The 12,066-nt window shown below is 42.7% G+C and overlaps 1 protein-coding gene across 1 annotated transcript in view; it reads right to left on the bottom strand.

Moving 5' to 3' along the window:
* The window catches only part of LOC137626463 (thioredoxin domain-containing protein-like), a 28,468-nt gene extending 17,379 nt beyond the window's left edge, over positions 1-11,089 (bottom strand). The window contains exons 1-3 of the mRNA XM_068357477.1: positions 10,890-11,089; positions 8,056-8,201; positions 7,296-7,439 (exon numbers count right to left, since the gene is read on the bottom strand). Of these exons, the coding sequence (XP_068213578.1) occupies positions 7,296-7,439; positions 8,056-8,201; positions 10,890-11,043 (444 nt within the window). The 5' untranslated portion in view covers positions 11,044-11,089. The remainder of the gene's footprint in view (positions 1-7,295; positions 7,440-8,055; positions 8,202-10,889) is intronic.
* Between the last annotated feature and the right edge of the window lie 977 nt (positions 11,090-12,066).

The following is a 12,066-nucleotide window of genomic DNA, read 5'->3' as shown; positions in this document are numbered from 1 at the left end:
TACCCGGTGATTATAATAGCTGCAGCTCTGCTGCTCGACAGAAAACTCTACGGAAAAAATCCGCCAGCGATCGCTATGCAGGTAGGGGGTGTACTTCAACAGCACCATCTGTCGTCCAGATACCCAGTACTCATTGTAAACAAAGAACTCAATTTTCTCCTCGGTCCACTGCGTCTCTATTGGGGAGGAAGGGAGGGTCCTTTAATTTATAATCACCGGGTAAGTATATTCAAAAATTTATTTTATTATCAAAATAACATTTTTCAATATTTAACTTAGCCGGTGATTATAATAGCTGATTCACACCCAGGGGGGTGGGTAGAGACCAGCAATATATGTTTACATTATTATGAGCTAAGGATTTTTTATTTCATTTTAGAAGTTATCAAAATAACAAAAACAAAATAAATAGGTACCTGGTAAGGAAGTCGACTTGAACAATTACTCTGCCTTTTTAAGTACGTCTTCCTTACGGAGCCTCGCGATCCTCTTAGGATGCTGAGCGACCCCTAGGATCTGAAGTATGAAGGGTTGCAACCCATACCACAGGACCTCATCAAAACCTCTAATCTAGGCGCTTCTCAAGAAAAGAATTTGACCACCCGCCAAATCAACCAGGATGCGAAAGGCTTCTTAGCCTTCCGGACAACCCAAAAACAACAATAAAAACATTTCAAGAGAAAGATTAAAAAGGTTATGGAATTAGGGGATTGTAGTGGTTGAGCCCTCACCCACTACTGCACTCGCTGCTACGAATGGTCCCAGAGTGTAGCAGTCCTCGTAAAGAGACTGGACATCCTTAAGATAAAAAGACGCGAACACTGACTTGCTTCTCCAATAGGTTGCGTCCATTATACTTCGCAGAGATCTATTTTGTTTAAAGGCCACTGAAGTTGCGACAGCTCTAACTTCATGTGTCCTTACCTTCAGCAAAGCTTGGTCTTCCTCACTCAGATGTGAATGAGCTTCTCGTATTAACAGTCTGATAAAATAGGATAAAGCATTCTTTGACATAGGCAAAGATGGTTTCTTAACTGAACACCATAAAGCTTCTGACTGTCCTCGTAAATGTTTAGTTCGTCTTAGATAGAACTTAAGAGCTCTCACAGGGCATAAGACTCTTTCTAGTTCATTTCCAACCATATTCGATAGGCTTGGAATATCGAACGATTTCGGCCAAGGACGAGAAGGTAGCTCGTTTTTGGCTAGAAAACCAAGTTGTAGAGAACATGTAGCCGTTTCAGATGAAAATCCGATGTTCCTGCTGAAGGCGTGAATTTCACTGACTCTTTTAGCTGTGGCTAAGCAAACCAGGAAAAGAGTCTTTAAGGTGAGATCTTTAAATGAGGCTGATTGTAGCGGCTCGAACCTTTCTGACATGAGGAATCTTAGTACCACGTCTAAATTCCAACCAGGTGTAGCCAAACGACGCTCCTTCGTGGTCTCAAAAGACTTAAGGAGGTCCTGTAGATCTTTATTGTTGGAAAGATCTAAGCCTCTGTGACGGAAGACTGATGCCAACATGCTTCTGTAACCCTTGATAGTGGGAGCTGAAAGAGATCGTTCTTTCCTAAGGTATAAAAGGAAGTCAGCTATTTGAGTTACAGAGGTACTGGTCGAGGATACAGATACTGACTTGCACCAGTTTCGGAAGATTTCCCACTTCGATTGGTAGACTCTAAGGGTGGATGTCCTCCTTGCTCTAGCAATCGCCCTGGCTGCCTCCTTCGAAAAGCCTCTAGCTCTCGAGAGTCTTTCGATAGTCTGAAGGCAGTCAGACGAAGAGCGTGGAGGCCTTGGTGTACCTTCTTTACCTGTGGCTGACGTAGAAGGTCCACCCTTAGAGGAAGCGTTCTGGGAACGTCCACTAGCCATCGAAGTACCTCGGTGAACCATTCTCTCGCGGGCCAGAGGGGAGCAACTAACGTCAACCTTGTCCCTTCGTGAGAGGCGAACTTCTGCAGTACCTTGTTGACAATCTTGAACGGGGGGAATGCATATAGGTCTAGATGTGACCAATCTAGGAGAAAGGCATCTATATGAACTGCTGCTGGGTCCGGGATTGGCGAGCAATATATTGGGAGCCTCTTGGTCATCGAGGTTGCGAAGAGATCTATGGTTGGCTGGCCCCATGTGGCCCAAAGTCTCTGCCATGACATTCAAGTTGCCTTGGATGAACCTCGTTACTAGCGAAATGTTTTGACCTTTTGACCAGGTGAGGAGGTCCCTTGCGATCTCGTACAACGTCATAGAGTGGGTCCCTCCTTGCTTGGAGATGTACGCCAAAGCCGTGGTGTTGTCCGAGTTCACCTCCACCACTTTGCCTTGAAGGAGAGACTTGAAGCTTTTCAAGGCCAGATGAACTGCCAGTAGCTCCTTGCAGTTGATATGCATTGTCCTTTGACTCGAGTTCCAAGTTCCCGAGCATTCCCGACCGTCTAATGTCGCGCCCCAGCCTGTGTCTGATGCGTCCGAGAAGAGAACGTGGTTGGGAGTCTGAACAGCCAGGGGCAGACCCTCTCTGAGGCTGATACTGTCCTTCCACCAAGTCAGGCAAGACTTCATCTTCTCGGAAATGGGGATCGAGACCGCTTCTAGCGTCTTGTCCTTTTTCCAGTAAACAGCTAGGTGATATTGAAGAGGACGGAGGTGTAGTCTTCCTAACGATACGAACTGTTCCAGGGATGATAGTGTCCCTATCAGACTCATCCACTGCCTGACTGAACATCGTTCCTTCTTCAGCATGTTCTGGATGCATAACTGGGCTTGGCTTGTTCTGGGGGCCGACGGAAAAGCCCGAAAAGCTAGACTGTGAATCTCCATCCCTAAATACACAATAGTTTGGGATGGGACCACTTGAGACTTTTCCATATTGACAAGGAGACCCAATTCCTTGGTCAGATCTAGAGTCCACTTTAGATCCTTCAGACAGTGACGACTGGAAGAAGCTCTTAGAAGCCAGTTGTCCAAATAGAGGGAGGCTCGGATGTCCGCTAAATGAAGGAATTTGGCTACATTCCTCATCAGCCTCGTAAACACAAGAGGAGCTGTGCTTAGGCCAAAGCACAGGGCTTGAAACTGGTAGACAACCTTTTCGTAAACAAATCTCAGAAAAGGTTGGGAGTCTGGGTGGATGGGGACGTGGAAGTATGCGTCCCTTAGGTCTAAAGAGACCATCCAGTCTTCCCTTCTGACCGCTGCTAGAACGGACTTTGTGGTCTCCATGGAGAACGTCTGCTTTGTGACAAAGACATTCAGCGCACTGACGTCTAGCACCGGCCTCCACCCTCCTGTCTTCTTTGCCACTAAGAAGAGACGGTTGTAGAAGCCCGGGGTTTGATGGTCCAGGACTTTGACTACCGCTCCCTTTTCTAGTAAGAGAGACACTTCCTGTTTCAATGCTCGTCTCTTGTCTTCCTCTCTGTACCTGGGAGAGAGATCGATGGGAGACGTTGCTAGAGGGGGTTTTCGTACAAACGGGATCTTGTACCCCTCTCTGAGCAACTTCACAGATTGTGCATCTGCGCCTCTCTTCTCCCAGGTCTGCCAGAAGTTCTTGAGTCTGGCTCCCACTGCTGTCTGAAGAAGCTGGCAGTCAGACTCTGCCTTTAAAGGACTTGGTTCCTTTCTTCTTTCCACGTCTCCCTTCGGCACGAGCACCTCCTCTGCTGGAGGCTCTGCCACGAAAGGGCGGAATAAATCGGGAAGCTGGAGTGTCCATCCTTGGTCTAGCTGACAAGGTAGGCAAAGGGGTGGCTTTGCGAGCAGAGGACGCAACCAGGTCATGAGTGTCCTTCTGTATCAAAGAAGCAGCAATCTCCTTAATCAAGTCCTCTGGAAAGAGGCACTTAGAAAGAGGAGCAAACAGAAGTTCGGATCTTTGACAAGGTGTCACTCCAGCTGACAGGAAAGAGCAAAGGTTCTCACGCTTCTTGAGGACTCCGGACACGAACGATGCAGCAAGCTCATTAGACCCGTCACGTACGGCCTTGTCCATGCAGGACATGATGAGCAAGGAAGTCTCCTTCTCTGTCGGAGAGATCTTCCTGCTAAGAGCTCCCAGACACCAGTCTAAAAAGTTGAAGACCTCGAAGGCTCTAAATATCCCTTTCAAAAGGTGGTCTAGGTCCGAAGATGACCAACATATTTTCGAGCGTCTCATGGCTAGCCTGCGGGGAGAGTCTAAAAGACTTGAGAAGTCGCCCTGGGCAGAGGCAGGAACTCCCAAGCCGAGAACTTCTCCCGTGGCATACCAGAAGCTCGATCTAGAAGAGAGTCTAGCAGGGGGAAACGTAAAGGCTGTCTTCCCTAGACTCTTTTTGGACTGCATCCATTCTCCTATCACTCGTAAAGCTCTCTTGGACGAGCGTGCGAGGACGAGTCTAGTAAAGGCAGGCGAGGATGACGGCATACCTAAAACAAACTCTGACGGAGGAGAGCGCGGAGCCACAGACACAAACTGGTCCGGAAACATCTCTTTGAACAGAGCTAAAACCTTTCTAAAGTCCAAAGAGGGTTGCGTGGACTTAGGCTCGTCAAAATCCGAATGTGGTTCATCAACGTGAGCAGCACCATCATCATCCGAAAGTCCATCATCCGAGTATTGAGGAGGAAGCGGCAATGGAGTAGGTAACGGCTGGATAGCTGAGTCCGGTCGCACGGGTGCATGCGTGACTGAGCCGGACGCAACGTCATGGAACTGTTGCCCAGTCTGTGAGCTGGCAACAACCATAGCAGCGCGGGGACGCACAGCGTCTACTCCAGACTGTCTAGCCTGATGTGGGTGAGCAGTGGCAACCACACTGGGTTGCGGAGGTTGACGCACCGCGTCAAAACAAAACAACTCTGACGGTTGTTGTACCTCGCGAACGTCAACAGAAGGCTCCGTGCGTCGCTGAACGTCAACATGCGGCTGGCAGGGTACACTGGAACGCATGGGTAGGGAACTCTCTCAACTGGAGTGCGCAAGAAGGTTGCCTCAGCGTCCATAGGACGCACAACCGAGTGTGTGGTTGGTTGTAGGCAAGAGGCTGGTGCAGCAGCAACCTTCTCCGCACGAAAGTCCTGCATCAGAGACGTTAATTGTGACTGCATGTTCTGCAGCAAAGACCACTTAGGGTCTGCAGGAGCAGGTGCGGCGACAGACGGTGTAACTGTCTGAGGCGGTACCGCTTTGCCTCTCTTAGGAGGTGAGCAGTCATCGGAAGACTGCAGCGAGTCCGAACTGACCCAGTGGCTACAGCTGGGCCGTTGGACTTGCGCGGAAGGGACCGACTTGCGCTTTAACGGTCGTGAGACCTTGGTCCATGGTTTCTTGCGAGAAACCTCTTCCGCAGACGAGGTATAAATGGGCTCTCTCGTCTTTGTGCGGCAGGGGCGATCTTGGGAAGATGCGCCCGGTACCACGGAGAGAACGTCTGTTCGCTGATTAATTAAAGCCTGTCGAACCCATTGGTCGTACGACATTGCTTCTCCCCTGGACTTGGGAGCTTGCAAGAGGTCCCGGACTAGGAGGACGACAGGCACGATCAGACGAACCCTCAAGCGCAACACTATCCACAACACTATCACTCACTTTACCACTTCCCACTGCACTTTTACACTTCAGCTCCTTGACGTCCGCCATGAGCTGGTTACGGTCACTAGCCAGGGACTCAACTCTCTCACCCAGAGCTTGGATGGCACGCATCATATCAGCCATCGAAGGTTCCTGAGTGCCAGAAGGGGGATTAGGAGCAACCATTACAGGGGAAGGAATAGGTTGTGGGGCATGAGGAGAGGAAATATCAACAGAACGAGAGGAACTTCTCCTGACTCTATCTCTCTCTAGCCTACGTGTATATTTTTGGAATTCGATAAAATCGAATTCCGAAAGCCCAACGCATTCCTCACATCGATCTTCCAATTGACAGGTTTTATCCCGACAATTGGAACAAACAGTGTGAGGATCGATAGAGGCCTTCGGAAGACGCCTTGAACAGTCCCTAGCATTACACTTCCTGAATTTTGGGACTTGAGAAGGGTCAGCCATTTTGAATTGGTCAAAGGGGAATTCAAAAACTATCCAAAGTCATCAACAAATAATCCGTAATCAAAAAAAGAATGCAAGGATTTATTGAAGAGAAAGCCTGCACAGCGAAAGCTCAAAACTAGAATAGTGTACTTCACCAAATAGTTGTGAAAACAAATCCAGTTAGCAACAGCGAATTAGTAGGTCTTGCCGGTAGCACGACAGAGAGAAAATTGAGTTCTTTGTTTACAATGAGTACTGGGTATCTGGACGACAGATGGCGCTGTTGAAGTACACCCCCTACCTGCATAGCGATCGCTGGCGGATTTTTTCCGTAGAGTTTTCTGTCGAGCAGCAGAGCTGCAGCTATTATAATCACCGGCTAAGTTAAATATTGAAAAAATATTATTCCACTACGCAATAAGGCTGAACGGTGCCATTTTGGTAAGAGATCTCATTTATGGAATGATCGTAGAAATTCAAAATATATACTAAATTAAAATTGAAAAAGTGTCACTATTTGTGATTTGTATATTTTATGGACACTTTTAAGGCCAAGGTTTGGGTGGATGGATGGTGTGAAGAAAGCTCTGGGTGATAGGAGGACAGATGTGAGAGAGGCAAGAGAGCGTGCTACAAATAGGAATGAATGGCGAGCGATTGTGACGCAGTTCCGGTAGGCCCTGCTGCTTCCTCCGGTGCCTTAGATGACCGCGGAGGTAGCAGCAGTAGGGGATTCAGCATTATGAAGCTTCATCTGTGGTGGATAATGTGGGAGGTTGGGCTGTGGCACCCTAGCAGTATCAGCTGAACTCGGTTGAGTCCCTTGTTAGGCTGGGGGAACGTAGAGAGTAGAGGTCCCCTTTTTGTTTTTGTTTCTTTGTTGATGTTGGCTACCCCCCAAAAATGGGGGAAGGGCCTTGGTATATGTATGTGTATGTATATATTTTGAATTTCCGAGATCCCATACCAAAACAGCACCGGCTGAACAAATAGTCAAACAGACGATGAAGACAATGGACCTTCTAACAATATTACATTAGGGGTACATGAGAGTATATGTCCAATACAGCACGTATAATTTTTATTCTCAATTTCTCTTCTCGAGATCCTCTCCATCTGCAATGAACCGTAGGCATGTGAATCTTAGTTTATAAATCGAGGACTTTCTGTATACTGTAAGCTTAGGCAGGATAAGAGTACAAACTAAATTCTTATAGTGACATCCGTGACATAACAGACAACTGAGAACAAAAATGCACACTTCTCCAACAACTTCACTCACCTCAAAGGTATCATCGTTGAGAGTATGTATCACAGACTCCAAGTTAGTCACGATAAAGTGCAACATTAACTCGTCGTTGTCGACAGGCCCGGTGTACAGTAGAGGAACGCCCGATCGAACAAACACAATTGCGTTGTCGAGGTTCTGGAAATCGTAAATATAATTAATTACAAAAGGAAGATAATTGTCTAATCATTGGATCTGATGCTGAAATGTGCTTAGTTAAGATCAATCATTTCTTTTTCCATCAGTTATCAGGATCAAATAAACTACGATATCATGACAAAATATAACAAAGTATTTCTGCAATTAAAAAAACAAATTGCATACCATGGCTGGGGTATTGGTTGTTTATATATAAATACCTGTACTACAAAACCCTTGTTAAATCCCAAAGATATGAGTAATCTTATATATAACAAACAACTAAAAGACAAGATATTGTTAATTACAGAATTCTCATTGAAAAATTTACATGAAAGTCCGGGTAAAATCATATTCAAATTTAATGGAAAAAATACATAGTGTACTGTACAGTTGTACTGTATATACAGTACTGTATCGCTTCATCTAATAGTATACAGCAGTATACAGTACATACAAAATTTCATGTATAGTCATGTAGCTGTTTTCAAATGGCAAAGTTCAAGAAGCCAAATTATTCATTCTGATAGTAACAGAAAGCATCTGAATCGTCAAAAAAATTATCCTTTTTTTTTTTAGAAGAAAACTTTTCAAAAATGAACAACGGCACACTTACCACATCTTTCAATCCATATTCTACACTCAGCTCTGGAGCATAAGTGCGTACAACCCAGGCATTAAGGGCCTCGACAACATCCTCTCGTATTGACGTCAAGGTCTCTTCCAGTTCCCCGCATTTTTCACTGCATTCTTTTTGATCGCCTGAAATCGTGACCAAAATTATTTAAGGCCTATGAAAGTAAAATAAATTCAATGCTGAACAGAAAGAAACATTACAAAAGCTCTGGAGCATAAGTGCATACAACCCAGGCATTAAGGGCCTCGACAACATCCTCTCGTATTGACGCTAATGTCTCTTCCAGTTCCCCGCATTTTTCACTGCATTCTTTTTGATCACCTGAAATTGTGATCTATGTTATTGAAAGCCTATGAAAGTAAAATCACATTCAATGCTGAACAGAAAGAAGCATTAAAAAATCTGCATGCACTACTCTACGCTAGTTCTAATAGCATAAATAAAGGTACAGTATATAAAATATTCTTCACATTGCATCATAAGGACAGGCTACTGCATTCTTTTTGATCGCCTGAAATCGTGACCAAAATTATTTAAGGCCTATGAAAGTAAAATAAATTCAATGCTAAAAGGAAAGAAACATTACAAAATCTGCATGCACTACTCTATGCTAGTCCTAATAGCATAAAGGAATATAAAATACTCTTCTCATTGCATCATAAGGACAAGCTAGCTGGTAACAGAAGCCCATATAAAGAAAGGGATTTCATGTACACCTGTTGACTTCTTTCTACTCTAGCAGAGCATCAAGACCAACATCGTAAGTTAAAAAGACAAAGATTAATGGGAGTCCAAGATAGGCAAGAAGGAAGAGCGGTATTACAGACTGCATGTACTAAACATAATGTACTGTAAATAATTGTTTCCCGATTTATACAGTGCCAAAGAATGTACCAGGGTAAAATCTTTCCTTTTTCTTTTCACTGTGCATATAAGATCAAATTAGCAACCAATACAGTATCTTTGATAGAATAATCCATCCATCATATTTTCATATCATTCAGGAATGAGGCTACTCATGTCAATTACTGTATCTTGCTTATTCGTGCGATAGATAGTGGCAACGTTATCCATAAATTCATAGAATTGCCATAAAATTTGCTGCAAATGATGCGTTATCCCAGGCGAGTTTTCACAAATTAGCTTCACTAATAAAGTACGCAAATGTATGTACGTACACCAGTCAAATCACAAAACAGTCGAGAGTTCAAAGACCTCTCAAAAGTGTTACTCAAACTTGACCTGCCAAGGTTCTGCAGGAGAAGGACCCTCGATTCCGAGAGTTCAAAGACCTCTCGAAAGTGTCTCTCAAACTAAGCTTGCCAAGGTTCTGCAAGAACCCAAAAAATTAAATTAATACAATGTTGGGATGTATGTACTGGGACAGGTGTAAACTTTCTTTTTACTTGTCAAACTAATTTTCTTTACGGGGAAATTGTTGTTTATCCTTGTCTGAAATGATATAATGAGAATTTTACAGTTTACAACATAATATGATCTAGCGTTGTTACCTCACTAGGAGCAAAACCAATTGGAAAGCAAACACAGGGTTGAGACTTAGTCATAGGGTAAGTTAAATATACTGTACAGCGGTACCAGTAGTTAAGGATACAGCTATTAGGTTAAGTAGGAGCTTCAGGTTAGGTGGGGAATTTTACGTTAGGTGGAGAACCTTAGGTTAGATGGCACTCTTGTATTTGTTTCCCTTTTACAAAATTTTTCAGTCAAAACTTTGGGGACTTTGAAAAGTCTAAAGTTTCAAAAATATAGGTTTCCCAAACATATTTGCATCAGACCAGTTCTCAGTACCTATAAATACTCCAGAAAATAATGTAGAGTATAAAAGGTTTGTTTTACCATTATTTATGTGAGCAAAGCAAGCGCACGGTGGAGCATAAACCATTAGACTCTATCAAAATATGACCAAAATTTAATGGTTTTTGCTCCACCGTGCGCTCGATTTGCTCGCGAAAAAAGAAAGCCATCAAGCTCCTATGTACTGGCAGGCGGTAATGGAGCGGGGTGGGACTCTACGAAAATAATCTCCCTGACTGGAACTATAATGAAATCCCCAGGGTGTATGTATAATAGCGACCACCTGTATGTATGATGATGGCTGACTAGGAGTACGGCTTGTAGGTTAGGTGAGGGGGAGGGGGGGGAAGTTCAGGTCAGTTGGTGTCCATTTGCCATGCACGTGGGAGGAACTGGCCGCTGATATACAAAGGCTCCAAATATCCTTCTTATTTTCCTCATTAGGAAAATTGTGCTATAGTAAATATTTACGCATATTTTAAATATGACCCTGGTCTGTCCTGTTCCAACTAACTTTAAAGTCTCCTAACTATTATATACTTTACCTATGCACCTTTCATAAATACACTGAAATATTGAATAAGAACGAGTACTTCTAGATTATTATAAGTAAATAGAGAGGTAACCTCCCAATGGGCTTAGGGGGAATTTTACCTTTAGGGTTATATATACCTTAGAATACTATAAAACCCGGAAACATTTACACAGATTATTGATAACTCATGAAAATGGGATATGATCGTAATGTAACTTAAAGGGCCTACGGTAAGTCAAACCCATGGCAAGATATATCAGATTTCTTTAATTTATAAAGGTATATTTTAACTTACGAGACAAATATCACCTCTAAAGTACTCATATCAATGTACAATATATACTTAAATATATTCAAAAGAGATATTAAACATGCAAACAAAACAATGCTACGAGAAAGTAAAATTAGAAAAGACGAGTTATACGTCAGACCGGGTGAAGCAAGCGAAAGCACTTCTACTTACTGAGTAATATTACGACATATTTCTCGTCATTTATGAGTTGTTTCACCTCCTGCCCTTCCATGAACTCCAGTGTGTTCGCCCAAATTAGCGGGCATCTCTGGCATAACAGGTAAAAGGCCGTTAATAAGGTGAAACCTGCTCTAACTTTCGCCATTGTTGACAACTCAGATGTGTCAAATATTACGACAGCGCTGTTACGCAGCCACTCAACCGGTGAGGTGGATTCTTCTTCTTTTTATTTATTTCTGAAATCTAGTTGTTTTATTATTTAAACGGAGATATATTAACAAAAAGACCACGTTCAATAAATATAATCTCTGAAGTATAGGGAAGGATTAAAAAATATGCATCTTTAAATAATAGCGGTCAACCCAATACCTGTATTAGATATAGACTTACAGAAAATTAAACCCCCAAACACAGGAAACGTGGATAAGATAAAATTAGCTTTATCTGTAAAATTCTATTATTATTAGCAATTAATGTATCATATTAACAATCAAATATTACCATATGGTATAAATATTGCACTGCTGTACGTGTAATATTAGAGCGTGGTCTGACTTAGTACTCAATAGCGCTTACGTTGCTTAGTGGATTGCAGCTTTTAAATTACAGACAGCTATTCAATTAATATTGTAGTTTAAGTTTTATACTCCTTATTGCATTCCTAATAGTTACAGATATATTTGTGACGGGCGTAAACACATCAGAAAAAAAAAATTATGCATAGAATTTATAAAAGAATTCAGGTCCAGATTTCAGGTTCCTCGTTGCTCTCTCCACAACACTGTGATTGTGGGCACACTACTAGAAGAATTCTAATTTCTTTTTCTATAATTTCTTTTAAATTCTATCATAATCAACAACCTTGCTTTCATAACTAATACTGCTTCCTTAGTGTCAAGTTCTCCTATATAATCTGTTTTGCCATTACTATCCACAAACCTCAGTTTGGTCATCTATGCTTTCTTTTCTTCTATTTTTCTTTTAATTTTATTTTCCACTTTATTTTATAATTATCTTATAAGTTCTTGCTCTTAATTTTATTTTCCACTTTATTTTTTATTTATTTTTTGAATTCTTGATTTTATACTTTCTTACTTCTTCAATTGTAATATATTTTTTGCAAATTTCTATAATACTTTTTCCCAACATTCACCATATGGTCCCCATA

This window comes from Palaemon carinicauda, chromosome 34 (genome assembly GCF_036898095.1).
Source record: "Palaemon carinicauda isolate YSFRI2023 chromosome 34, ASM3689809v2, whole genome shotgun sequence".
Classification (NCBI taxonomy): Eukaryota; Metazoa; Arthropoda; class Malacostraca; order Decapoda; family Palaemonidae; genus Palaemon; species Palaemon carinicauda.
The sequence above is the reverse complement of the archived record's forward strand: the minus strand, read 5'-3'. Positions and strand labels throughout refer to the sequence as shown.